Source organism: Saprolegnia diclina (genome assembly GCF_000281045.1).
Source record: "Saprolegnia diclina VS20 unplaced genomic scaffold supercont1.53, whole genome shotgun sequence".
In the NCBI taxonomy this organism is placed as follows: Eukaryota; Oomycota; class Saprolegniomycetes; order Saprolegniales; family Saprolegniaceae; genus Saprolegnia; species Saprolegnia diclina.
In genome coordinates, this window is record NW_008246120.1 from 195318 (window position 1) to 219310 (window position 23993).

At 59.5% G+C, this 23993-nt stretch overlaps 11 protein-coding genes across 11 annotated transcripts; 5 read left to right on the plus strand and 6 right to left on the minus strand.

The window, feature by feature from the left end:
- Positions 1–3: 3 nt before the first annotated feature.
- Positions 4–1493, plus strand: SDRG_12872 (hypothetical protein). Its single transcript, XM_008618954.1, has 6 exons — positions 4–88; positions 130–348; positions 404–508; positions 556–712; positions 770–1189; positions 1244–1493. Exons 1-6 carry the CDS (start codon positions 30–32, stop codon positions 1376–1378), a joined length of 1095 nt encoding a protein of 364 aa, XP_008617176.1. The 5' UTR covers positions 4–29; the 3' UTR covers positions 1379–1493.
- Positions 1494–1615: 122 nt separating this feature from the next.
- Positions 1616–3200, plus strand: SDRG_12873 (hypothetical protein). Its single transcript, XM_008618955.1, has 6 exons — positions 1616–1645; positions 1696–1842; positions 1896–2024; positions 2081–2158; positions 2212–2793; positions 2838–3200. Exons 1-6 carry the CDS (start codon positions 1628–1630, stop codon positions 2991–2993), a joined length of 1110 nt encoding a protein of 369 aa, XP_008617177.1. The 5' UTR covers positions 1616–1627; the 3' UTR covers positions 2994–3200.
- A 40-nt stretch (positions 3201–3240) lies between these two features.
- SDRG_12874 (hypothetical protein) lies at positions 3241–4819 on the plus strand. The gene is made up of 3 exons (XM_008618956.1): positions 3241–3389; positions 3434–3618; positions 3679–4819. The coding sequence occupies exons 1-3, from the start codon at positions 3322–3324 to the stop codon at positions 4779–4781; spliced, it is 1356 nt and encodes a 451-aa protein (XP_008617178.1). The 5' UTR covers positions 3241–3321; the 3' UTR covers positions 4782–4819.
- A 1284-nt stretch (positions 4820–6103) lies between these two features.
- On the plus strand, positions 6104–7820 carry SDRG_12875 (hypothetical protein). Its single transcript, XM_008618957.1, has 3 exons — positions 6104–6387; positions 6444–6783; positions 6853–7820. The coding sequence occupies exons 2-3, from the start codon at positions 6444–6446 to the stop codon at positions 7671–7673; spliced, it is 1161 nt and encodes a 386-aa protein (XP_008617179.1). The 5' UTR covers positions 6104–6387; the 3' UTR covers positions 7674–7820.
- Positions 7821–7939: 119 nt separating this feature from the next.
- Positions 7940–9945, minus strand: SDRG_12876 (hypothetical protein). Its single transcript, XM_008618958.1, has 4 exons — positions 9502–9945; positions 8569–9452; positions 8362–8520; positions 7940–8315 (listed from the first exon to the last, which is right to left on the minus strand). The coding sequence occupies exons 1-4, from the start codon at positions 9923–9925 to the stop codon at positions 8040–8042; spliced, it is 1743 nt and encodes a 580-aa protein (XP_008617180.1). The 5' UTR covers positions 9926–9945; the 3' UTR covers positions 7940–8039.
- A 180-nt stretch (positions 9946–10125) lies between these two features.
- SDRG_12877 (hypothetical protein) lies at positions 10126–13193 on the minus strand. Its single transcript, XM_008618959.1, has 4 exons — positions 12332–13193; positions 10988–12287; positions 10815–10943; positions 10126–10771 (listed from the first exon to the last, which is right to left on the minus strand). Exons 1-4 carry the CDS (start codon positions 12512–12514, stop codon positions 10272–10274), a joined length of 2112 nt encoding a protein of 703 aa, XP_008617181.1. The 5' UTR covers positions 12515–13193; the 3' UTR covers positions 10126–10271.
- A 202-nt stretch (positions 13194–13395) lies between these two features.
- SDRG_12878 (hypothetical protein) lies at positions 13396–14102 on the minus strand. The gene has a single exon (XM_008618960.1). It carries the CDS (start codon positions 14080–14082, stop codon positions 13498–13500), a length of 585 nt encoding a protein of 194 aa, XP_008617182.1. The 5' UTR covers positions 14083–14102; the 3' UTR covers positions 13396–13497.
- Positions 14103–14216: 114 nt separating this feature from the next.
- On the plus strand, positions 14217–16112 carry SDRG_12879 (hypothetical protein). Its single transcript, XM_008618961.1, has 7 exons — positions 14217–14711; positions 14762–14904; positions 14955–15137; positions 15184–15395; positions 15458–15537; positions 15588–15875; positions 15931–16112. Exons 1-7 carry the CDS (start codon positions 14256–14258, stop codon positions 16015–16017), a joined length of 1449 nt encoding a protein of 482 aa, XP_008617183.1. The 5' UTR covers positions 14217–14255; the 3' UTR covers positions 16018–16112.
- SDRG_12880 (hypothetical protein) lies at positions 16042–17322 on the minus strand. Its single transcript, XM_008618962.1, has 5 exons — positions 16880–17322; positions 16708–16830; positions 16564–16661; positions 16364–16512; positions 16042–16321 (listed from the first exon to the last, which is right to left on the minus strand). Exons 1-5 carry the CDS (start codon positions 17293–17295, stop codon positions 16121–16123), a joined length of 987 nt encoding a protein of 328 aa, XP_008617184.1. The 5' UTR covers positions 17296–17322; the 3' UTR covers positions 16042–16120.
- Positions 17323–17881: 559 nt separating this feature from the next.
- Positions 17882–18918, minus strand: SDRG_12881 (hypothetical protein; the record flags this gene model as incomplete). Its single annotated transcript, XM_008618963.1, has 3 exons — positions 17882–18073; positions 18133–18591; positions 18646–18918. 3 exons carry the CDS (start codon positions 18916–18918, stop codon positions 17882–17884), a joined length of 924 nt encoding a protein of 307 aa, XP_008617185.1.
- Positions 18919–19123: 205 nt separating this feature from the next.
- Positions 19124–23951, minus strand: SDRG_12882 (hypothetical protein; the record flags this gene model as incomplete). Its single annotated transcript, XM_008618964.1, has 12 exons — positions 19124–19505; positions 19550–19720; positions 19777–19974; positions 20083–20548; positions 20597–21124; positions 21170–21843; positions 21896–21959; positions 22009–22248; positions 22293–22453; positions 22499–22592; positions 22639–23610; positions 23656–23951. The coding sequence occupies 12 exons, from the start codon at positions 23949–23951 to the stop codon at positions 19191–19193; spliced, it is 4179 nt and encodes a 1392-aa protein (XP_008617186.1). The 3' UTR covers positions 19124–19190.
- Positions 23952–23993: the final 42 nt, after the last annotated feature.

Here is a 23993-nt window from a genome sequence, read left to right on the forward strand (position 1 = left end):
CTAACAGTCGCACGCACAAGCGACGAGTGATGGCGGCACGATCGTACGTGGCCGAGCTCTCGGCGCTCTTTGCCGCCGACCCCGACATGTACGACGTGGCACTAGCGCGATGGCTCATCCTGCGCGTAGCGATGAGATTGGCATTATCTACCTCGAGGACCCAGCCGAGGCGTTCGTGCTCGAGGACCACAAGCTTGGGATTGCGCTCGACATGCTGCCAGCGCTGCACCGCGAGGCCAAAGACGTCTTCTTCGCCGCACGTCGATCCAACGACGTCGACAGCATCCGCGAGGCGACGCGCTGCATGCTCCTCGTGTGCGCCGACTTTTACACGGCTTGGAATGCCCGGTGCGCATCCATGCCCTGCCCATCGATACCAACATGAATATATCGGATGATGTAGGAAGCAACTGCTCGTCCAGGGGCTCTTGTCGCTGCGTGACGAGATCACCTTTATGAACGTCGTGCTGAGCCACCACTCGAAGAGCATCGACACGTGGGCCCACCGGTAACGTCGGTCGTGTTGATTTTGACGCGCATGCATCCGGCGAGTAGGCGCTGGGTTCTGGACCGACTCGTGGTGACGACGCTCACAGCGTCGTTCTTGAGCGACGAGCTGGCGCTGTGTCTTCGCCTTACCGAGCAGTACCCGCGCAACTACCACGCCTGGTCCTACCGCTACCGCGTCTGCTGCCACTTGTCGCCCGAGGCCGTATGCTCCAACGCTCCTGGCTACAGATGATGCAAATACTCACAACGTTGTGTGTAGCTCGCGCAGGAACTCGATACGAACCGAACGTGGTGTGAGCGCCACGTCGCCGACCATTCGGGCTGGAACCACCGGCAGCTGCTGCTTGCGCGCCTCCTTCCATCCGACACACTGCTTGCGGACGAGTTTGCCTTTCATACACCCCTACTGCGTCTCTTTCCTGGCCGAGAAGCGCTGTGGTGCCATCGCCGAGCGATTCTGCATGCCTTCCTCACGACTGCTCCGCGACGGTGCGGAGCGGCCCTGGAAGCATGGTGCGCACGCGCGACGGTGTCAACAGGCCGCGTGCATCTGAGCGACGCGCCGGTCGACGACGCAACTCTCGAGTTTGTTGCACGCGAGCTGCGGCTCGCTGCCCAGTTGCCGGACGCCAACGGTCTTGAAACGCGGTACCTCGTTTACGCGCTTGAAGCCGTCATGGTACGAGTACAATGCGTCTGCGTCGCGGTCGCAGCTGACGATCTTACTCTGTAGATGGGCGAGTCGATGTCGCCGCACGTGCGTCAGCTCCACGCGGCACTCTGCCAGACATTGGTTGCCGCGGACCCGACGCACAGCAACCTGTGGCAGGCCAAGGCACATCTCCCGTCGCTCTGCACCAAGATCTGAGTGTCGTAGTCGTGCTCTTAGCATTAGCGTGCGTGCTCGATCGAAGTAGGACTGTCGTAGCAGCCTACAAACATAAGACTATGAAGCAAACAGAAGCTATGCTGCTGTCCTAGAGTGCTTGCACAGTGCTGACGAATGGTTCACATGCCAGTAGTTTTGAATGAATTGTGCTACCTGGACCGTGCTGGTGCCACGTCATTTGAAACTTAAATGAAGGGCAAACAGAACTTAATTGAACGACAAGTGAGGATGGGATCCGCAGCTGACGTCGGTGATGGCCGCGACCGCAAGGACGAGGGTGTATGATACATGTGTAGTACGAGACGACGATACGAGCGCTCAAGAAAAGCCTTGCGGACGCGCGGAACCAACAGCTTCGCGCCGAGACGGCGCTGGCCCGCACCCAGCGCGACCTCGCGGCGGCGCCTCGGGTCGACGCGACGACCGACACAATTCTGTGCGAGGTACACGGTTGTAGTGGCAGAGTTGACCAGTTTCTCCATCCCGTGTGGCATAGATTGCTGCGTGCACCGAGGAACTCCGTGCAGAGGCGCAAGGGTCGACGGCCCATGCACTCAACTCAACGATCGCCCGCCTTGGCGCGTTGCAGCTCACGGTTGCTGCTGCACAACAGCGCCAACATGCAGTACGCGCTTCGACCTTGTTTTGTCTTTGGATGCGGACTACACTGGCTTTACGTAGCACATTGTCGCGCTTGAGACCGACGTCGCGCACCTGCGAGCCTCCATTGAGCACCAGCCACGACGCAAAGACTACCAAGTAAGCGAACCGTTGATGACCGCTGCCTGTCTTCACGACTCCACACCTTTTAGATGACCCAGCTGGAAAACCAAGCGCTTAGCCAAGAGAATCTGCGCCTGCGGCGCGAGCTCACCGCGACCCAGGCCCCGGCCGCGCCACCGTCCATGCCCGTTGACACGCAGCGCGCGATGCGGCGCGACAAGCTGTTGAAAAAGCTGCGCGTGCAAACGAGTCGGAGGGGCGATGCGATAGCAGGCGACATTGTCCTCGATGGCGATATCATTCTGGACAACATTATGCGCCAAAAGGTGGGTTTGCTCTGCATCGACATGATCGTCGACATGAGCCAGCGAGTCGGGAATCCACGCGTCGCCGAGCTGCCTCGCTACATTGCCAAAATGGCGCACACGTGCGCAACGATCCCGCGCCTTTTGAAGTTTGCGAATTGCGTCGCGACGGCACTCGGCGCACCTGCTCGTTGCGAGCTCCCGGATCTGGACGCTCTGACCACAGACTTGGTGCACTTTCGCCGTGACTACGAAGCGCTGCAGCTGGCGATGGAGCCCCCTGGGAGCACGATCCACGCGCATTTGGTCGACGTGATGAAGGCGCTCAACGTGACGACGCTCGCCGCCATGGTGCCGGCGATCGTGGTATTGTCCATCTTGCCTTCTCAAGGTACTATAAGATCTGGTAGGAAATGCGGTCGCTGTTAGTGACACAGCGCGAGTTTGCCGCTGCGCTGCGTCAGCTCCTTGGGCTCGCACGTGGCGCGACGACGAAAGACATCCTCGACGTCTTGGGCCGGTACTTGACGACGATTGGCCTCCGTCGCCACGATGCGGAACCGTGACATGCACTTCAACTTGGGACAAACCCGACGTTTTACCCGTGTAAAACCGACCACCGTCATTCCCATCCTTCAACTGTGATGACTCGCCTTGAAGAGAGCCGCCTGGAACGCAGGCGTACATAGTACATACAGGAGACTCCGTCTGAAAGAGTTGATGTGCATTGGTGCAGGTCGTAACGCCACCTACACCCTTGCATCGTTTTGGGCGCATTTCGGTTTTCCCCAGTATTACATTTCACAGGTCGTCCTGGTTGCAGCTGGCAATATCCGATTTGACGGTAAACCACCGCGTTGAAGTGGACGACCGTCGGGCAGTTGAGAACTTGCAATGTCGTGTGGAAGCCAAGGCATCGTCGTCTTCACGCTCGGCCTGCTCACGGGCACGGGCACGACGCTGTACGTCGACGCGCTGCGATGCCACGTCCTTATGCGTCATGTAGCATGTCCAAGGTCATGTACAACATCGACTCGATCGGCAGCGACGGGCTGCTCAAGAAGTTTGAAAAGCCCATTTTCCAGACGTGGCTCATGTTTGCTGCCATGATCTTTGCGCTGCCGATCCAGTACCTCTACCACATGCATCTCGAGCGGCAATGGCACGCGGCCGGCGGCAAGATCACCGGCTGTACGTAACCCCTTCTTCTCTGTATTGGATGATGCTGTGTGCCTCATGCGGCGCGTCTAGTCAAGCGACCGGCGCGCGTGCCGATCAAAACGTACTTTGTACTGGCGCTGCCCGCAGCCTTTGATCTGATTGCAACGTACTTGGCCAACCTCGGGCTGCTCTACGTGACGGTCAGCGTCTTTCAGCTCATGAAATGCACAGTCATCATCTTTGTCGCGCTCCTCAAGGTGCTCGTGCTCAAGGACCACCTCCGTGGGTACATGTGGATTGGCATCGCCATGAACACGGCAGCGGCCATCATGGTGGGCTTTACAAGCTTCCAGGACACGGACGACCAGCTCAACAGCACCAACAACCCGGGCCTTGGCATCCTCATGATTGTGCTGAGCTGCTTTGTGCAGTCGGCGCAGTACGTCTTTGAGGAAAAGCTCATGGGCGACGGCATCGACACGGCGCCGCCGCTGATCGTTGTCGGTATGGAAGGCTTTTGGGGCCTCCTCTTCACGTCCGTCATCGTTTACCCGATCGCGTACTACCTTCCCGGCAACGACCTCGGGTCGTACGAGCGCTTTGACGACGCGCTCACGATGCTCGGCAATAGCCAAGCGGCGCAGATTGCCGCTGGGATCTTTGTGTTTGTTATCCTCGGCTACAACGTCTTTGCGGTCTTCGTGACCTTTCTCCTCGACTCGATTTGGCACGCGATCCTCGACAACTTTCGCCCGATCACGGTCTGGGGCACAGACCTCCTGCTTTTCTACGTCTTTACGCCCGGCACGTTTGGCGAGGCGTGGACGATCTGGAGCTGGCTCGAGCTCGGCGGCATGCTCATGCTCCTCCTCGGCACCGCGGTCTACAACGGGTCGATCCAGCTGCCCGGGCACTATTACGACGAGCCGGTCGACGGCGCAAGTGGCGCAACGACCACGATCCGAACGCCGCTCTCGATGGCGTCCTCGGCCTTGACGCGCTCCCCGATGATCTCCAAGCAGGCGTTCAAAGCGGCCGACATTGCGCGCCGGACGCCGGATCCGATGGACCGCGAGCGTGTCCGGAAAGAGTACATGACCGAGTTCCACAAGCTGCAGTCGGGCAAGGAGAGCTCGAGCGCGTCCAAGCGCCTCGATCCCGCGGGCCACTCGTACGGCTCGATGGAGACTTAGTCAACAAGACCTTGCCAAATGCCAAAACGTCGACTGTAGTTGCGTGCTCGTAGTCCGCCACGTGGAAGGACCATCATTCACACATTGACACAACCCCACACGCAGGCCGTGCAGCGCTTATGCACTCTGCGGCCGTCATCGCGGTCCCACGCCAAGCCGGCTTCTTTGCTACTCGTCGCATTGGATGGCCACGGCGGCGCGGGCCTGTATGACGGCGTTGGACCATCAGCGCGCGCCTATGTACTGATCGGCAGCAGCGCATCACTCGGGCACGAGCATGACGTCGGTTCGATGCAGCGCGGATCGCATAGCCGCGCAGCAGTCGATGGAGGAGAAGCGAAGCTGTCGGAAGCCAGCTCCAAGATACATGGTCGTACCGCGATCAGGTTGATCATCGAAGCACGGAGTAGCCATGGCGGCTGCGTCCATCGCTGTCAGTGCTTCCATAGGCGCCACAGCACTTGCACGTAGGAAATGCAAGAGGCCATTTCGAAGCGACTTGGCCAGCTGCCAAGGTGATCGCTGCATTACGGCGTGGTGTATAAAACACGTTCTGGCTTTCTTTAAACAGGCCGCGCGTTCTTTTAATCGGGCAAGATGCCTTGAAGGATGTGCTCGTGTGTTTTTTAAACTCGGCGGGGGTTTTAAAAGCCGTTGCGCCTCGATTTCATTGGCCAACACAGCGTAAAACGAGTGGCGCTATCCATGTTACGAGCGCGTGTCACGGCCGCTTCCTGCACCAGCATCGTTGGGGTCTGCGGGCCCCTCGACAGTGCGACCGACCGCCTGTACCGGTAGGCACAACGGTCCTACTTTGCGCGTCGCTTTCGGCTTTGTCCGAAATGCAAGCTGGTGTTGGTGCGTCGGCGCCGAATTCGAGACGTTGTTGAATTTGAGATCTGACGCCACTGGCTGAAACAGTGTATTTTATCGTGTGGTATTTTTTTACGCGATCCTGGCGGCGCTTGCGCTATTTTTTCTATCGCGCTTGCTTTGCACTTGGTATTTGTATGGTGTGTGACGCGGGGCCAAAAAAACAGAATTCGAAGCCGCCAATATAATGCGCGCCTTCGATCTTTCGAATCTTGGCGTGGATTTTAATTGGTGCACGGATACTACGCGCGCATTTGCGCATCGGTCGACCTCGCATATATTGCCGGTAGCATACAAAGACCAAGTCTCGACGGTCGCCACGCGCGCAAATTCGTGACGCAAAGCTGACGCAAATCAAAATTGCGTCGGCGCGACATATTTTGTATTAATATCGGAAGATTGCCAAGATATTAAAATAGCGCGTTCGAAAAACGCCATTTGCGTTTTGACTGGCCAGTAGCGTATACAAAACCAAAGATAATTTAATTCGCATCCGCCGAGCATAGGTTCGAGAAGGTGTTGGGCGGCATATATTTTGTTATTTGCCAGCGCGCTGCCAAAGTCAGACGACCTCGGCGGGACGCGCGATACGACAAGCCCGACCAGCAGCAGCTCCGCGATACCTCCGACCTCGCCTCTGCTGTCACCGCCGCCGCCTACTGCCGCCGCCGTCTCTGGATCCTACTTTGCTACCTATAACGGCCACCGACCCGACTGTTTTCCATTTTTCAAGGTACATTGCCCACGTCGCAGCTCGTCGCAGGCGCTCATTGCGCTCTTGTGGACTAGATGATGCTCGGATGCTACGCAGAAGACCCGCTGGCCAAACAGAGCCGTCAGCAAGCACACGCCCACGCCGCCTCGAGCGGCCACGACGTTGGCGCCGACTCGTTTGTCGATGTAGAAAAGGACGGCGAACTCGGCTGGTTTAGCGACGGCAGCCTCCTGCGCATGGACGAGTTTGGCCACGACATTGAGTGGGTCAACGACGAGCTCGACCAAAGCCTGCACCTGCAATTCGCCCACGGCGACAGCGAAGACCTCTTTGCCCGCGAATTTGCACCCTTTGCAGTACCCTCGACGGCGACGCCGCTCGATGTGGCGTCCAACAACCAGCCCACCGCCTCTGGTACGCCACTCTTATCGCATCTCGAATGGGACGAAGAAGAGGATCTGACCATGCACTTCAACCCGATAGATGGCATGCACTTGGCAAGTGGTGACTTTCGGGCATGCGAGAAGCTCCTCATGAGCTTTGACACGATGAGCTACACGTCGCCGTCGCCGATCTCGTCGCCGCGCCGCGGTGATGCATCACTGGACGACGCGATGCTCGATGACGACATGGACGACGAGATGGACATTGACGACGACATGTCGCTCGACGACGATAGTGACGCGCTCTCGTCGATGACCGACATGGAAACCGAGAGCCTCAAGGCCGCGCTCGCCAAGCTCTCGCCGCCCGTCGTCACCAAGGTCGAGCACAAGACCATTGTCGCGCCCGTGAAGAAGATTTTCGAGCCCATTTGCCATCAGCGCACGATTGGCGCGTACACGCCGGCCGCGCGCAAGCTGCGACTGGAGAAGTTCCACGAGAAGCGGAAGAAGCGCATTTGGAAGAAAAGCATCAAGTACGACTGCCGGAAGAAGCTCGCAGACGATCGCCCGCGCATCAAGGGCCGCTTTGTGCGCGTGCTCGAGAACCTCAACCTCGTCAAGTCGGAAGAGGCGGCGACTGTGGTCCCCGACGCCGCCACGGTTACCGCGACCGTGGACGCGATTCCGAAGGAGGTATCCGCGCCGAGCGAGGCCCCCGTGACGGACGCCGCGCCGGTCGGGACGCCCGCAGGCACGCCGAGCCCGACCGCCGTCTCGTCGCTGCTCGGCGCGAGCCTGAGCCCGACCGTCAACGCCATCTCGACCAACTTTGGCTTTGGCTTTGGGTCGCCTGTCGTCATGGTCAAGCTCGAGCAGCCGCCGCCGTTCCCGCTCGTCGGCCGCGCAATCTTGGGCTAGCGACATGCTTGTCTGTAGTAGTAGTAGTTCCCCATCCACCAAAAACCACCATCTCTGCCGCTCGAAAGCGCGACGCAGAAACATCATAGCGCTAGAACCCGAGTCGCCCGTAGTCCCCTCGAAAATAACACTCTTTCGACTCAACTCTCTTCAGCCGACGCTAAGCAGAGCCACTGCCGCTTGCCGTGGAAGAGCACTCGGGGGCTCCTAGGCCAGCTCGTCTCTGGACCGAGACCTCGCTCGTTGGGGCGCAAGACATGGTCAAATAGCGCGTCAACTTGATACTTGTGGAACTTGATACTTTATTTTGTCTGGCCACCAACCACGACGATACATCATCATCGTATTATCAACATGGCATCCCAGCTACGTGTGCTGGCCAAAGGGAGGGCGGTACGACTCCATGGCCTTCTCTTCGTCCGAGACGATGATGGCTTCGATCTGCCGGAGCACTGGCGAGAGCTCCTGCACCTTGCGCGTGAGCACGTCAATGTACTCGCCTGCTTGTTGCCGAAACGCGAAGTCCTGCGGGTACGTCGACGACACCGTGTTGCGCATCTTGAGCACGTCGTTGATAAAGAGGCTAATGCGCGGGTACCGCCGCATGTGGCAAAACTGCATCAGCCGCGTAATGTCCATACCCTAACCCGACCATGAGACTGGGCGTCGCTGCGAGACAACGACGTACGTTGGCATAGCCCGGCTCGTCGCGAAGGACACATGTAAACGCTTCGCCAAACTTGTAGTCCTCGGTCGTGTCCTTGATGGCCTTGAGAAAATGGTAATTGAGCCGCCCGATCGCCGACCGGTCGGTCGCAAGCGCTGCGATCGGGACGGGCTTGATGACCTACATACCCTTCCATGAGCAAGAGACTAGTGCATTTACGAGGCCTACGTGGGTCTCGCTGCTCATGGTGCGAGGCGCTTCGCTCTTGATGTACGTGGGTGTCGACGATGGCGCGAGCGACGCATACGCCCGCGGCGGCTCCTGGTACCCGTACCCTTGGCGCGACGACGACGGCGGCGGCGTCAGAAACGATGTGCGCTGGGCGACCGGTGGCAGCGACGGCGGCGCCATGAACGACGACGACGGGCCGCCGCTGTTGCGCCGGTACATGGCGTCGTCCTCGGGCACGTCGCCCTCCGAGAGCTGGTAGGCTGACGCGTTGGCCGCCGCACGCCACGCATTTCCGTCGACATTGGGCCGCAGCGGCAGCACCGAGAGGCTCGGGATCTTCTGGAGTTGCGGGCGATCCCCCGGCGGCGTCTGGTGCGCGTAGGGCGATGGCGACCGGTGGTGCGGGCTGTACTGTGGCTGGTCAAGGCGCGCAAACTTGGCCCGGGCGTCGTCGACCATTTCGTCTTGGCGGGGGCGGTACTGCTGCGGGCGCGGCTGTGTCGGCAGCGGCTGCAGCATGCCATGGTGCGGCGACGGCGACTGGCGGTCGTGGATATGGGGCGGTGTGGGCACGCGCGGCGGCGGCTCTTGCTGCTGTAGTTGCTGTAGGTGCTGCTGTTGCTGATGTTGCTGATGTTGTTGCGGCTGCAGTTGCTGTTGTTGTTGTTGTTGCGGCTGCTTTTGCTGTTCCATGCTTGCCGTCTGCTTGGAGCTAAGCTGCGGCGTGACGGGGAGGAGCCACTTCATGAGGGTGTCCCGCGGCAGGTCCTCGGCGTCGCCGTCCGAGTAGGCAACGTGATACTGGTCACCGTACTCTTCCGAGTGCCAATGGCGGACGACCGAGCCCTGGTACCAGCCAAACCCTTCGAAAAATTTGCGCACTATCCGGCGGATCAGGATCCTCGTCATATAGCAGCAGCACCGTCGTACCTTTGCGGCCAAGGAGGTTCGACGACGGCTGCGAGACTTTGGCGTCGCTGCGCATCGACATGTGGTGGGCCTCTGTCGTTGGACGTTCGTCGGGCGTTGCTAGCCGCGCGTCGTCGCCAGAGTTCGTCGTCATGTCGGTCCGGCCATCCATCGGCGGCGGCGACGGCGTCAAGCCACGCATCATACCAACGCTCGCGTTCACTTCGATGCTCTCGACGGTCGTGCCGTCGACCGTCGCTTGGTCGGGCGGTCCGCTGAACGGCTTGGTCAAGTCATTAGCCTCATGGAGCCCGCGGATCTTGGCAGGCACGTAGCCGTCCACATGCGGGTTCTCATGCGACGACGCGTCCGACCGGCGGAAGCCATCGTGCTCGAAGGGCGCGTCCTTGACCGCAAAGACCGCGGATCGTCCGTCGGCCTCCATCGTGCTTGCTTTCTTTCCAGTGTTACTTTCGGATGCACGTTGACATTATTTAAATTTCTATCCGGATACGTATCCGGATACGGTGGAGCCTTCCATGGTTTGGGTTGCGATCTTCGACCACCGACCACCGAACGACCGGCATCGACCGCATTTAGCCGGCCGGTCGACCGAGGGCCGCGCCGCGCCTGCGTGCAACAGCGTCCACCTCGCTACCACCGCGATATGGCGCTGCGTACATGGCGCCCGCGGCCATGAGGATGTTGCGTCAACATGCTCGCCCAAGGGGCTACTTGGGACTGCACTCATTCTGGTATTAATGCCAAAAGAACGCCGTCGTCTTGGATTCTTAGTCGAGATCGCGCTGGAAGATGCCAAAGATGGTATCACGCATGTCGTCGATCGCGCGCTGGGCCGCGGGCACCAGGTCGCCGTAGATAAGAAAGCCATGGGTGAGGTCGGGCAGCACCTTGAGCGCGCCGGGCACATGGAGGTTGGAGAGGCGCGTGTGAAAGTCGACGCTGTCGTCGAGGAGCGGGTCGAGGTCGCCGACCATGAGCGTCGTGTGCGGGAACTGCGAGAGGATCGTGTCGTTGGCGAGGCCGGGCGACACCATTGGGTCGTGGATGTTGTCCTTGTACTCGGCGTCGTCGCCATGCGACGGGTTGTACGACTTGAGCGCGAGCTCGAGGATCGCCCGCGGCAGCACCGGGTCGCTCTGGTGCAAAAAGCGCGACGGCGACGGCGACATGTTCATGTTGAGCGCCGGGTACACGAGGAGGATGCCGTTGGGGAGGCGGACGTTCTCAAGCGTGCACTTGACCGTGAGCGCGGCCGCGAGGTTGCCGCCTACGCTACCATGAATGCCACCACATATTGCGCAAGGAGGTACCGGCGCTCTCGCCAAAGAACGCAATGCTGGACGGAACGAACCCCAGACCGCCATCGAGGACCCACTTGTACACGGTGAAGCACTGGTTGAGCGAGTGCGGGTACTGCATCTCGGGCGCCAAGCCGTAATCTGCCTCAGATTTTACACAGTTTGTCCAACCTGGAACGACGTACCAATGTAGACAATGACAGCACCGAGCGCGACGGCCCACTCGCTCAAGTTGAAGAGGTCTTTGGCAAGGAACCGCCCGAAAAAACCACCGCCGTGGATGTAGAGGAGCACAGGGCGCGCGTACGGCAGCCCAATGGCCGCGAGGTTCGCCGGCAGCGTTGACGGCCACGTGCCGTTCTTGACGTGCTCCATCGAGCGGGCGCTAAAGACGCGGATGCCAATGTCACTCGCGTCGCGCTGGTAGCGCCCGGCCGCGACGCCGTGCGCGTTGACAAAGATCTGGTGCCGCACCGCGAGCTTGGGTGACTGGAGCAGCGCCATGCGAATCGCTAGAAACGATTCGCCAAAGAGCCGCCAGCCCATGCGGATCGTGTCGACGTCCGGGTTGTCCATGAGGAGGCGCGTGACGTACCGACAGGCCTTCTTGAAGCGCACGCCGTAGTACGGCACGAGCGCGGCCGAGAGGTACGGGCCGAGGTACGGGAAGAGGTGGTCGCCGACGAGCCAGCGCGCGGTCGCCGCGGACGCAAGGAGCACGGACGTGCCGGCCTTGAAGGCCGTGAGCCCGACGTGCTCGTGCGACCGGTCGTAGATCTCGGACGGCAGCGGGACACGCTCGATGAGGAGGACGCTGGCCGACTTGAGGTGGTCGTTGATGTCGGCTTCCATGGGCGCGTCGATGAGAAGGCGCTGCGACTTGGACCGGTTCAAGCGCGTGCGGTCGAGTACGTGCTGGCAGAGGAGGAAGAGACGTAGCGTCATGAGTACGCGCGAGTGGTGCACCTTGAGCTGGCGCAATTTGGAGAAGCGGTAGAGAAGGCGCCACGCATAGTCGTAGCAGATGAGGCCAAGAACGCCGGCTTCGACGTGGCGCAATGACGGAAGGAACGTGAGCAAGATCGACCGGAACGACTCGCGGTGCACGAAGCGCTTCCGGGCCATGTAGAAGAAGATGGCCGTGACGACGAACGGGGTTGCGGACCACCGGTTTTCCCAGAACGGATCGTAGTTGTGCGAGAGCCGCTGGAGAACGTCCTTTGTATCCTCCATCGACACGGTCACATGCCGCAGCAACGAGGCGACGCCGCCGGCCAAGATCGCATGACGCTTGTCCATGGGGATGAGCGGAATGATGTCTTTGAGTGCCTGCTTGTCGCGGTAGTCGAGGCGCGGGTTGCAAATGACCTCTTCCTTGATGAAGCTGTACAGGACACGCTCAAAGGATGCTACCGTGAGCGAGAGGTGCTGGAGCTCGCGGCCAACACGACCATAGGCATTTTCACGAATGATGCGTCGCAAAACCTAGTGGTGTATGAGGCTACGGCGATGCGTGGTCATAGCAGTACCTGGATCGTCGAGAGGACGGCGGTCGACGTTGCAATCAAGAGCGCAACGTCGTCCTTGTGGTCTTTCGCCGAGGCTGGCGAGCCCGGCGTCGGCGCCTCGAGGCTGCGCTCGTGGCTCGGGCCAATCTGCCCGAGCAGGAGCACCGTGCTGAGCGACTTGGCCATCGCCGCCGGTTCCGTCATCGCACTGGTCGCCTTCGAGAACGCTGCCGAGTGGACAGCAAAAATAAAATCTAAAAAAAAAGCGTATCCTGTTTCGTCAGCGCAAAACCTCTATATTCGCATATAATATCCATACATAGAGGTTTGCGAGAGCTTGTCTTTGACACCCAACAAGAAAGTGGTCGTGCCGGCAGCAGCTCCCGTGAATGCATCAATGGCGTTGACGACCAGCGCTGGGTGGCTGCATACGAATACCAGTGCGATTGGTGCTTGCTGCGGCGTCCGAGCTCCGAGCTCCGAGCTCGGCGTCGTGCGAAAGCGAGCGATGCGCCGTAGCCAGCTTGAAGTTGGATGGTGCCACAGTGGTCATGCGTCCGCTGCGGCGCACGCACGGTTGATTACTTGACAGAGTGAGATCAGCGACAGGCTCCAGAAGAGTGCAACGGATGGCGGCCAGTCGTCGGCCTCATTGGGTCAGCCACGCTGAAGCATGCCACTGCCGTTCGATGAAGCGCTCTGACGTTCCTAATGGTGGAAGAAACGCGGCTTCAGCGCGGCAGCGACCCTTGTCCTTGGTCGGTAAACGTTATGGCTTGCCTATTTGGAGAACCGGGAGGACCTCAACCGCGACCTTGGAGAGATGCTTGACAGGGCACACTATGCGAGGTTGTAGCCTGCGCGGTCACAGTGGTCAGTGAGCTATGGCGATAGCTCGTGCTGTTGTTGGCAAGCGAGACTCGTCCTATGATCCAACGGCAAGGATCTTGGATGGGCGGTTGATGATGCCGATACGGGCACGTGGGGCTGCCACGTCGAAGCATCGCGATCTGGATCGGCACGTGATTGGCCAACAAAGAAAACGCTTGCCGACGTTGGTGGCCAACGAGCCAAAAGCAGCGGAGTCTCCATGCCAAGCCATGATCGTGCCCACGTCGATGCCGACGAATGACGTCGCACCAGTTTCCTGTGCAAGCAGCTGCTTCATCGAACGCTATCATCTCACATTACTTTTTCTTGTTGCCGCTGCGCTTCTTGGAGGACTTGGTCGGTGCCTTTGCATCGTCCTCGATCGCCCATTCTTCGAGGAGCTTGGCGGCGGCGTCGGCGGCAGCGACGTCTTTCGCCCGCAGCTCAAAGGTCGCAATCTTGGCCGTCATGTCCTTGGCCACATCGTTCGGGATCGGAAACGTGAGGTGGTACTGCAGGACGAGCCAGGCGCCGTTGGCAAAGACGAGCGTGCCCGAGCCGCGCGACGTCGCGAGAAAGTCGGCGCTCACGAGAAGCTCGTCAAAGACGCAGAAGGTCGGCGCGTCGGCCGATGGCTGGTACGTGACCTTGCGGCTGCCTACGATCGGCCGGTACTCCCAGCCACCACTGCCCTGCGCAAAGTGGGGCTTGGCAAAGTCGTAGAAATCGTTGACGTGCCAGTTCTCGGACGCGTCCGTACCGAGGAAGCGGCCGTCCTTGTGGTAGCAGCCAAAGTAGCCCTTGAGGTCGCCGACCTTGGCGGCCTCATGGAACGCATCGAGGAGCGCGTCGACCGTCGCATGGGCGCTGGCGCCGATCGTCTTGGCGCGGCTCGTTGCCATTGCAGAGGAATTCAAATTCGGCACTGACAGGCTTTTGTTGTGGCATATGCCGCCTCTGGATGCCACTTCGAAATGGCGTGTGCGTCTGGCACTGTATTTGAGCCAATCCCATGCGCGGAGAAAGAGGAGTGGCTACTTTTTGGCCAATCCCATGGCCGTGCGTATCCGGCTGCATGGACGAGCCCAATTTGCATTTGATGGCAACTGACGCACAGACGCTGGCGGCGGCCCTTGGCGCCCTCGTGCTCCTCGCCTTTGTCGCGGTCAAGTACACGGCGAGCAAGGTGCTTGAAGCGCGCATCGAGAAGTTCCAAGCGTCGGCCAGCACGCCCGCGACCGAGAAGACGGCCGAATATGGCTGGCTCCACGGCAAGCGCTGCCTCGTGACGGGCGGCAATGGCTTCCTTGGCCGCCACGTGGCCGAAGGCCTCTTGCGCCATGGCTGCGCCGTGCGCGTCGTCGACCTCGCGCCGTCGACGGACCTCGCCAAGGTTGATTTTGTGCAATGCGACTTGCGCGAGAAGGACCAGGTCGCCAACGCGTTTGCCGGCGCGACGTTTGACGTGGTCTTTCACTGCGCGACGCCAAGCCCGTTCTCCAAGAACACGACGCTCCTCATGCAAGTCAACGTACGCCTTCACTTCTTCTTCTTCTAGCCCTGGAGCTGCATGTGTACTAGGTCGAAGGCACGCGCAACGTCCTCGATGCATGCGAGCAGTTCAAGGTCGACCGGTTCCTCTTTGTGAGCTCGGCCGGCGTTGCGTACGAAGCCATTGATCAAATGAACGTCAACGAAGCTGCGCCGGTGCCCACGGCCTTCCGGTACCCGCCGTCTTTGTGTCGATGTCATCGTTGACCGCGCAACTTTGTAGCGACGACTACTGCCGCACCAAGTTTCTCGCCGAAGAGCTCGTGCTCAAGCGCAACTCGCCGAGCTTGCGCACGATTGCGATCCGCCCGCACGGCATGTTTGGCCCGCGCGAAGCCCACTACATGCCGTCGCTCCTCGCCGCGGCCAAGGCGGGCACGACCAAGTACCAAGTCGGCACTGGCCAGTACGCCTTTCTTTTGTCAACGTCGGTGCTGATGGCAATGGCGTAGCAACCGCGTTGACATGACGTACGTCGGCAACGTGGTGCACGCGCTCCTCCTTGCCGCCGACACGTTGGCGCCCGGCGCGAAATCGGCGGGCCAATCATATTTCATCACGAACGACGCGCCTGTCTCGCTCTGGGATACGATTGGCCACATTTTGATGGCCATGGGCTACAACCCGCCGTCGATCGCGGTGCCGTACGGCCTCTGCATGCTCGGTGCGATATGTCAACACGGACAATGGGCAAAGGCGAATGACACTGATGGACGCTGGTCTTAGCGGCCGCGACCGGCCTCGCGCCCGTGTCGACAGCCAAACTCCCGATGCTCGGCCAGCACCACTACTACTCGTGCGAAAAGGTACGAGATGAAAACCCTCGTGCGTCAAGCCATCTGACGGCGTGACGTAGGCCAAGCGCGACTTTGGCTACGCGCCGCTCTACTCGGTCGAGGAAGGCTTGACGCTGACGCTTGCGACCTTCAAGGACGCGCGCGGCCCGCACTCGTTTGAGCAGTTCAAGCCCGCGTACCTCACACGCGAGTACCGCAAGTACACGCGCGCCGAGGTTGCGACGCACAACAAGGAAACCGATGCGTGGATCATTGTCAAGGACAAGGTCTTTGACATCACCGAGTACGTCGAGGACCACCCCGGTGGCCTGAGCATCCTCAACGACGTGGGCGGTGACGCGACGGTGGTATGTCATCGTGCCTTCTCCTCAATGTTGAAGAGTGATGGGTGGTGTCATATAGGGTTTTTACGGTCCGCAGCACCCGCCGACGGTGGCCGAGCACATTCTCGAGTACTTGATTGGCGAGATTGACGACACGGAGGCTTAAGAACCACGTCCGGCGACGATACGAGTGGTCGAGAATGATCGAAGCTCGCAATAAGATGGGCTAAGACCCGGAAGAAGACTGACGTGACAGTGTTACTATGGGTCTACGACGCGGTCGGTGGTGGCGGGGCGAGCGCAACGCCGTCGATGATGGGGTGCCGCTTGGCGAACGACGGCGTCTGCGGCGTCTTGGCCAGTGTCTCGAGGACTGCATGGCGGTGAGCCGGGCTTTCGTGCAAGTGGCGGAACCGCTTGAAGACCTTCATAGCGTAAATGGCGTCGACGACCGGGTCGTGGTCCGTTTCCTAAAGCGAGGGGTTCGAGCCGCAGATCGCGCGTGGATATACCTGGATCGACTCTTCGAGGAGGTACTTGACAACGTGGCGCAGCGAAAAGTACCGGTACGACGACTTGGTGTTGGGCATGCGGAAGAGCATCGCGACGTCAAAGATCGCACGGAAATCCTCACCTTCCTTCAAGCCCAGCCAGGCCACATCTAATGCATGGTATGCCTGTGAGCGGATGGATGGCGATAATGGGGACGCACCTTTGTCGACCGACTGCCCGACGAGGACACTGTCCTTGGGCAAGATCGCCCGCAGATCGGTGAGCACCTCGGCGAGCGTTCGCGCGCCTTCCAAATGACTAATACTCGGCTGTCAGTCTCGGGATACACAGTGTGGATACGCACGCTGCCGTGATGCCCGTGAGCTGCGTCAAGTAGCTCACGACGGGCTTGGCGGGCTTGACATACGCATCAAAGAGCGTGGATTCGTTTTCCGAGACAATGGCGATCCGTGCAACATCGCGGTCCCTAATTTGCACGAGCATATCGCAAATGGAAAGGAGTGGCATCGACGTACAAGTGGCCCGTGCCTGTAGCGACGCATTCGACGTCAATGGCGAAGAATGGACCGAGGAGGTCCCGCGTGAGCACCGTCTCGTCGGCGATCGAAAGCTGCGTCATGTCGGGCAGCGGCGCCGGCGCCGACACGCTTTCATGCGAGAAGCTGCATTGCGCGCCGTTGCGACATTGGCCCTTGAGGAAAAAGCGGCAGGGTTGCTTCCGCGCTGGGCGCGACTTGACCGACGCGGCGCCTGGAGCCTTGGCTAGCGCAGCGTCGTGGCGGAATTGGCACGAGCTGCCCTTGGCGCATCCCTGCGGCGAGGTGAAGAAGCGACAGGTAGGCGCCGACGCCGGGTTGTAGATGGCGTACTTGGTCTTGGCCGGCGGCAGCGGCGGCGCAGGACCGGGCGGCAGCGGTGGCGAGGGCTCCATGCTTTTGAGATATCCAACCCCACGTCGTCCCCGCGAAACTTGATGCTAGAATATGCATTGCTGCAGGTCATGAAACCGCCGACTTTGAACCTCTTGTGGATTGGCCAAAATGCGGACAGGAAGCGCAGGGGATTGGCCATCGCAGAGATATTTTTCTCAAACTCAAAAACAAACTCAAAAACTCTTGTATCGTTCTCCAGGACGCTGAGCTCGAGCCAAGCGCGACGCAAGAGAAGAAGCACGCCGGCGGCGTCCAGAAGCTCATAAACGTGCGCCCATCCAAGCCATGAGCGGCCAATGATGACGTTTTCCGACTCCAAAAACGTCATCCGAGTCGGAGAACGGCATTGGGTGGTGCAATGTGTCGTCGATGACGTGGGAGGACGCACGTTCGCTCCAGTCTTACCCTCCTACCCTCCAAGACGTCAACCAAGAGCTCACAAACGAGCTGCTCCAGCCCCGGGCGTGTGTTGAGCATTCTTCGTAGCAGGGTGCTCATTGGCGCGCGTAACATAAATCAACGTTTCTACTCGTATTACATGGACGTAGGAGGGTTGGAGTGCGCTAGCATGTAAGGAGCTAGCTGCTAGATTTCAAACACGATGGGTCGGCTCGGCGCGGGTTGTGGGCGTGTGAGAATGGGGAGGCCCTGTCGCTGCCGAAAGGCCTTGAGCCACGCCTCGGACGCCTTGAAGTTTGTAATGCCCAAGGACGTTGCAATGTAAATGGCCTCGGCGCGCAAGTTGTCGAGCGTATACTGCAGGTCCTGCTCACTGAGCTCGGCAATGAACGCCATCAAGCCGCGGTCGATTGCGTTGCAAGCGACGTTTCTCGAACCCCGCGCGATGCGACGGGGTCTTCGTCTGTCGCTAGCAAGATGGGCCGCGCCTTGTTACGGTCCTTGAGTAACCGCTTGATCGTGGCCGGCTTGATGCCAAAGTGCCTGGCAGCCACCGGGATACTCGGCGGCGTCGGCCCGCCAAACGCCAAGAGAATGTCGAGTCGATCTTGGTCCGTGAGCCGCAACATGTCTTCGCGATGACTGCGTCTGCCTGCGTCCTCGCCGCTCACATGGGCCCGCGGCGGTCTCTCGAAGGGATTGTTGGCGAAGCGGTTGTACACGACCCGCCGCGTTCGCCGGACGTCCTCGGGCGTGGCCAATAGCATTGGCAAGTACTGGTCGCGCTTCCGCACGAGCTGTCGTACCGCTATTTCGTTGACGTTGTACTGACGCGCCAAGGCACGCGTCGATGGCGGCTTGGGCGTGTCCAGGGCCAGGAGAATCTCGAGCCGCTCCTGGTCTGTCATGCACAGCCCATTGCGCCTCGGACGATCTGGATACTCGGGTACCTGCAGCGGCTTTGGTGGCGCTGGCGGCGCCTTTCGCCGGAACGTTGTGCGGCGCACCTTCTCGGGCGTCGCCAAGAGGCGTGGCAGCACCTCGTCCCGCTGCGCAAGCAGCTGACGCAGCGCGGGCACCTTGACGCCGTACTGGCGTGCGGTGCTGTGTATGCCCGTGTACTTGGGGCCTGGCAGCGCCAAGAGGATCTCGAGACGCTCTTGGTCGTTGAGACGCCGGGACTTGGGCTTTGCTGGCGGCGCGCTCCGCACCTCGCCCGCCATGGTCCAGGATTGCACAATGGACCGTACAGAAGCGTACATCAATCGTGTACGGTGGTACATCCAGTACATTCGAGTTGAAGTCCTTCGCGCTCGAATAGTGTCGGTCATCAAAATAGTGCCATTCATTTTGGCGCGAAATTGCCGATCTTCGAAAGGATATATTCGTTCGGAATGCGTCATCACGAAGCTGATGCACAAACCAAAGTGCACATTTACGTTCGAACCGTACATGCCGTTTGGGCTATGGAGCAACGTAGACACATTGTTTGTGCTTAAATATCGCTGTCGTCCGAGTCGTTGGGGTCGGCGGCCGCGTCGACTTCTTTGGGTGCGCCCTTAGTGTCTGCGTCATCTTTGTTATCGGCTTCATCGGCGGACGACACAACAGACGAAATGGCCTCGGACGCACTTCCGTCATAGTCGTCAGCGTCCAGATCGTCTTCAATCACGTCGCTGAGCTCGCTGTTGTTGCGCGGACTTGGCGGGCGCGGTAAGCCAAGGTATTGCGCTTGAAAGACGTCAAAGCCAGCGTCCCAGGGCCGTCGAAGCTGCTTCCGGATCGCCTTGATGCGCTGATTGGTCACAATCTAATACGAGGTATCTCGCGAATCATCATAGAAGGAGGACGTACGCGATCTCGAATCTCCTTGCCCGTCGTACCCAAAAGCATGTCGACGATCTCAGTGACGTAGTGGTTGAAGGTCTGGCGGAGCTCGTGCTTGAGTGTCTTGACAACCGCCTCCATGTCCTTGATATGCTCTTCCTGCTGCGCAATATCTTCCTCAATCGTCTTGACGAGCGCCTAGCATGGCGAGTCAATTGAGTAGACTACATCGAAGCACAAGTTGTTTAGCAAACCTCGGCCGCCTTGGCGTTCTCATCAGTCCACGCGTCACCCGCGATCGTCTTGTCGAGGACGTTCTTTTGCGTCGCGACCACCACGTCGGCTTTGCGCAGCCCGATGGCTTTTCGAAGCCCCGGGAGTTGCTTCGTGATGCGCTTCTTGCGCGCCTTTCGCTCGGCCTTGAGTTTTTTTGCCTCTTTAAACAGCCGCGCCTATCGAATTTGATCTCAATAAGTATCGATAAGTATCAATAAAATATCAATAAAGTATCAAACTATCAATGTAGCAATATAGCAATAGAGAGAGTACTCGACACCTACCTTGCCGTCGCGCGTGGTAGTGAGGAAGCTGTGGACTTGTGCACGGACCTCCTTGAGCGCATGCTCGATCTGCGCGTCCTCCTTGACACGACGTGCTGCCTCTTCGTAGGACGTGAGCGACTGGACGAGGACCCAGCCAAACTTGTAGCACGGCTCGTGGGTCGTGCCCTTGCGCAGCATGTCTTCGCAGCCGCAGCGGAAGGGCACGCGGTGGTGCGCGATGCCCACAGGACCATACACGCCTTGGTAGTGCGTGAGGGCATCAACGACAACGTCGGGCGCATGTCGAAAAGCCTCTTCGGTGAAGCCGCGTCCGACGCGCTTCTCAATCACATGCAAAATGCTCGGCACGTCTTCCCAGTCGTCATAGAGCGCGGTGGGATTGAGCATAAAGCACGGCGTCTCTTCCGCGTGGAGCCCCCACGGACGCGTGAGGTCGTATCGAAAATCCACCTTGTCGAGCCACCTATCTCGTGGGTTATTGCATCTCTTGCAAAATGGCAAGCAGCGGGACCGTTTGGTCTGGATGAGGCGGCAGAGCTGGAGCACATCCTCGAGGACGGCTCTGCGCGCGGTTTGAGCCCGGTCGTGCTGCGTCGCTTGAAGCTGCTGGACCAAATCGACGCCTCGAATGGACGGCGCCTCAAAGAATGCGCCGTTGACGTACTTGTCGACCTTGTCTTCAAATTCGCGGAGGTCGTCGGGCGTCAGAAACGCAAGGTTCGTCGTCAAGAGGTTGCGGGTGCGGGGTACGAAGTGGTCGCGCTGAAAGCCGTACGGCACGGCATCTAGGAGCGACTGGAGCTCCAGCACACGCTCGACGCGTTTCTGTAGGTAGACTTGGATGTCGCGGATGCCTTGGGCGAGGACACTCGGCGGCGGCGACCGCAGCGGGTTGCCTTCGAACTCGACCATCTCGAGCGTTTGCAGGTTGCCAAAGTCGACGGGAAGTTCTTGGAGCTTGTTGCTCTGCATCCAGAGCCGCTTCAGATGCTGCATCCCACAGGCTACCAGTGGAAAGAGCTCAAATCGGTTGCCCGACCTACACCAAAGTCATCTCAAGACGGATCATGATTTTGCGTAGTACAAGGAAAGGTCGTGGAGGGACGCACTCGCAATGGAAGCGGGCAACGACGACAGCGAATTGCGGTTGGCCTTGAACTCGCGCAGGCCGACGGCCGTCGCAAAATCAAACGCTTCGAGCGTCGAAAGACGGTTGTTGGAAACGTCAAGCACCCGCAAGGACGCCAGCTGCGCGAGGCTTGACGGGAGGCTCTGTAGATGGTTGTGTGGGGCATGGCACTGCTCCAGCTGCGAGAGTCCGTCCATCGCAGTCGGCAAACCCGTGAGCAGGTTGCACCCGACCCGGAGCACGCGCAGCTTGGTCGCATGCGCTAACGTGTCGGGAAGGAAGGCGAGGCTGTTGTTTTCCAAATCGAGCTCCTCCCACGGACACGGTCTCGGAATGCACGAGGCGTTCATCGTGACCAGTCGGTTCTGGCGTAGGTTGAGAAGACGAAGAGTTGGTAAGAGAGCCACTTGCGCGGGCACGCTGCCGAGATTATGCCCCGTGAGCCGCAGCTCCTGGTACAAGTGGGCTCCAACGTCGTGCGCTCGGTACACTTGTACCTGCAGATGCGAGAGCTCAAACAGTTGCGGTGGCAGCGTCGTGAGGTTGCGCCAATGGCAGTCGAGTACATGGGTCGTCTTTGCTGCGGCAATGAGCTCCATGATCTCCTTATGGACATGCACGTCGGTCGTCTACATACACACCATACCGAGTCGAATGGAGAGGTATGTCGATGGTACGTACGACGCATTCATCGACGATACCCGCTTGGACTTGGTGGGGTTCGGGGGGCGCCCCCCGTGCCTCTCTACGAAAGTATGACATCGTCAACGACGACAAGTTGTCTGTTCTTTTACACGTAGATTTGGTTTTGAATTTCAGCAAAAACCGACGACAGACCCATGGCCTGGGCTGCGGCCGACGGAACGACCAAGGACGGGTTGCCCGTGAGGCGAAGTGTCGTAAGCTGCCGGAGCTGCAGCAGGGACCCGGGCACACGCTCAAGATGATTGCTGCTCACGTCCAACACGGTGAGCGTCGCGAGCTTGCCAATGTCCGGTGGCAGGCCCGCGAGTCGGTTGAGTTTCAGGTCCAGTCTACGCAAATTGGCTTCACAAATGATCCCAAAACTCCGTCGTACTCTTGCAAGAGCGGAAAATGAACAAAGCCGTCCGGAAGGCTCGTGATGCAATTGGCCGGCGCCAAGAGATGCGTAAGGTTTGCAAGCTGACACAAGGCGTCAGGCAGCGTCCAGAGCCGATTGTGTCCGACATTGAGCACTTGAAGCGCATGCATGAGGCCCTACATCCTCGCTCGCAGCCGTGGTATCGCTTTTGTGTAGCGTACGAGTGAGACGGGCAGCTCGTCAATACTGTTGTTGGCGACGTTGAGACGCTTGATGTGCATGAAGCGGTCGTAGCGGTCGAGCTCGGGCGGAACACTAGTGTGCTATAAAGCTTATCAGTGCGTTTATTAGTATATCGCACCAGGTAAAGGTTTCGTGGGTGCTGTGGTTGCGATACGACGTTCGCGCACCAGGTAGAATCTCCCAGCCGCCTGGAAAGCTCATCGACGGTGCGTCGGCGGATGGTTCGATGGATTGCTGGTTTGGTGACGGGTGCAGACGTAGCTTTGGTATCGCGTTCGGGTCGGGCCCGAGGACGTCAGGGCGCTGTCGTGTCACTGTTTTTGTCTTGATGTTGTAGTAGATAACTGCACCACTTGCTGGGTCCGTTGATTCGGACCAATCGGCGACCGATGACGTTGCTACGGGGTCAGAAGCAGGACCATTGAAACGCCGAGGCGCCGCTGGCATGGGCAGCAGCGCGAGCGACAGCAGCTCGTTTTTCGCACACGACAAGGTTCGAAGCAAGTGCAGTTCGTAGAGGGCGTTGGGCAGATGCACCAAAAGATTGTGGCTCAAGTCCAAGGTCACGAGATGGACGAGCCGGTGCAAGAAAGGCGCAGTGCGGAGTCGGTTCCGCGGGACCGAGAGATGCTGCAGCGAGGTTGGGAGCGTCTCGGGCAGCCCGCCAAGTTTGTTGCAGTCGAGAAGCAGTGTATGAAGCCGGGTCCAGCGGCCGATGTCGTGCGAGAGCGTGATCAAGCTATTTTCGCTAGCGTTGAGCCACTCGCAGCTCGGAAATGCAGCACAAAAGGCACTCGAGAGCTCACGAAACTCGTTGCGGCTGATGTTGATCTCCTTGATGAAGCGCGCCATTTGCAAGAGAAAGGTCGAAAATACCGTGTCCGGGACCAGGTCGATGCGCAGCGCCTTGAGGTCGAGCATGCCGGAGCCGTAGCTTCGACACATGGCGGTTTGAATGGTGCGCGTCTTTTCTTGGGCTTGAAAGTCGGCGTCGTTCTCGTGCTTGAGCATGTCATCGGCGTGGTGTCGTCGCCGTTCGATGAGCACGGCCATCGTGTTGAGCGTCGGTGGCCCGGTCGTCGCAAGCCTACTCGAGCAACGACTGAGCCTCGAACGAGATTTCGTTGTGTAGTACCGGGTTTCGAGAAACTTGGTCTTGTACTGCGACGCCTTTTGCTCGCGAAGGTAGCGCTCGTTGTTGCTCAGCACCTTGGCCTCGTACTTGGTGCTGATCGCATGGATCGTCGCGCGCGCCTGCTCGTAGCTCCCACTCGCCGCATACTCTTTGTGGATGTTGAGCACCGGCGCCTTGAGCGCGACGCGCTGCCTCGCCTTGGACTCTTCGTCTGGTGGCGTGTACAGGATGTTGTCGCCGCAGAGCTCATCAAACGGGAACGCATTTGGCGTCGTCGTCGGGTCGGTCGGGTCCATGGCTCGCCGCTTCCGTTTCCGCCAATGGCATCACGCAAAGTG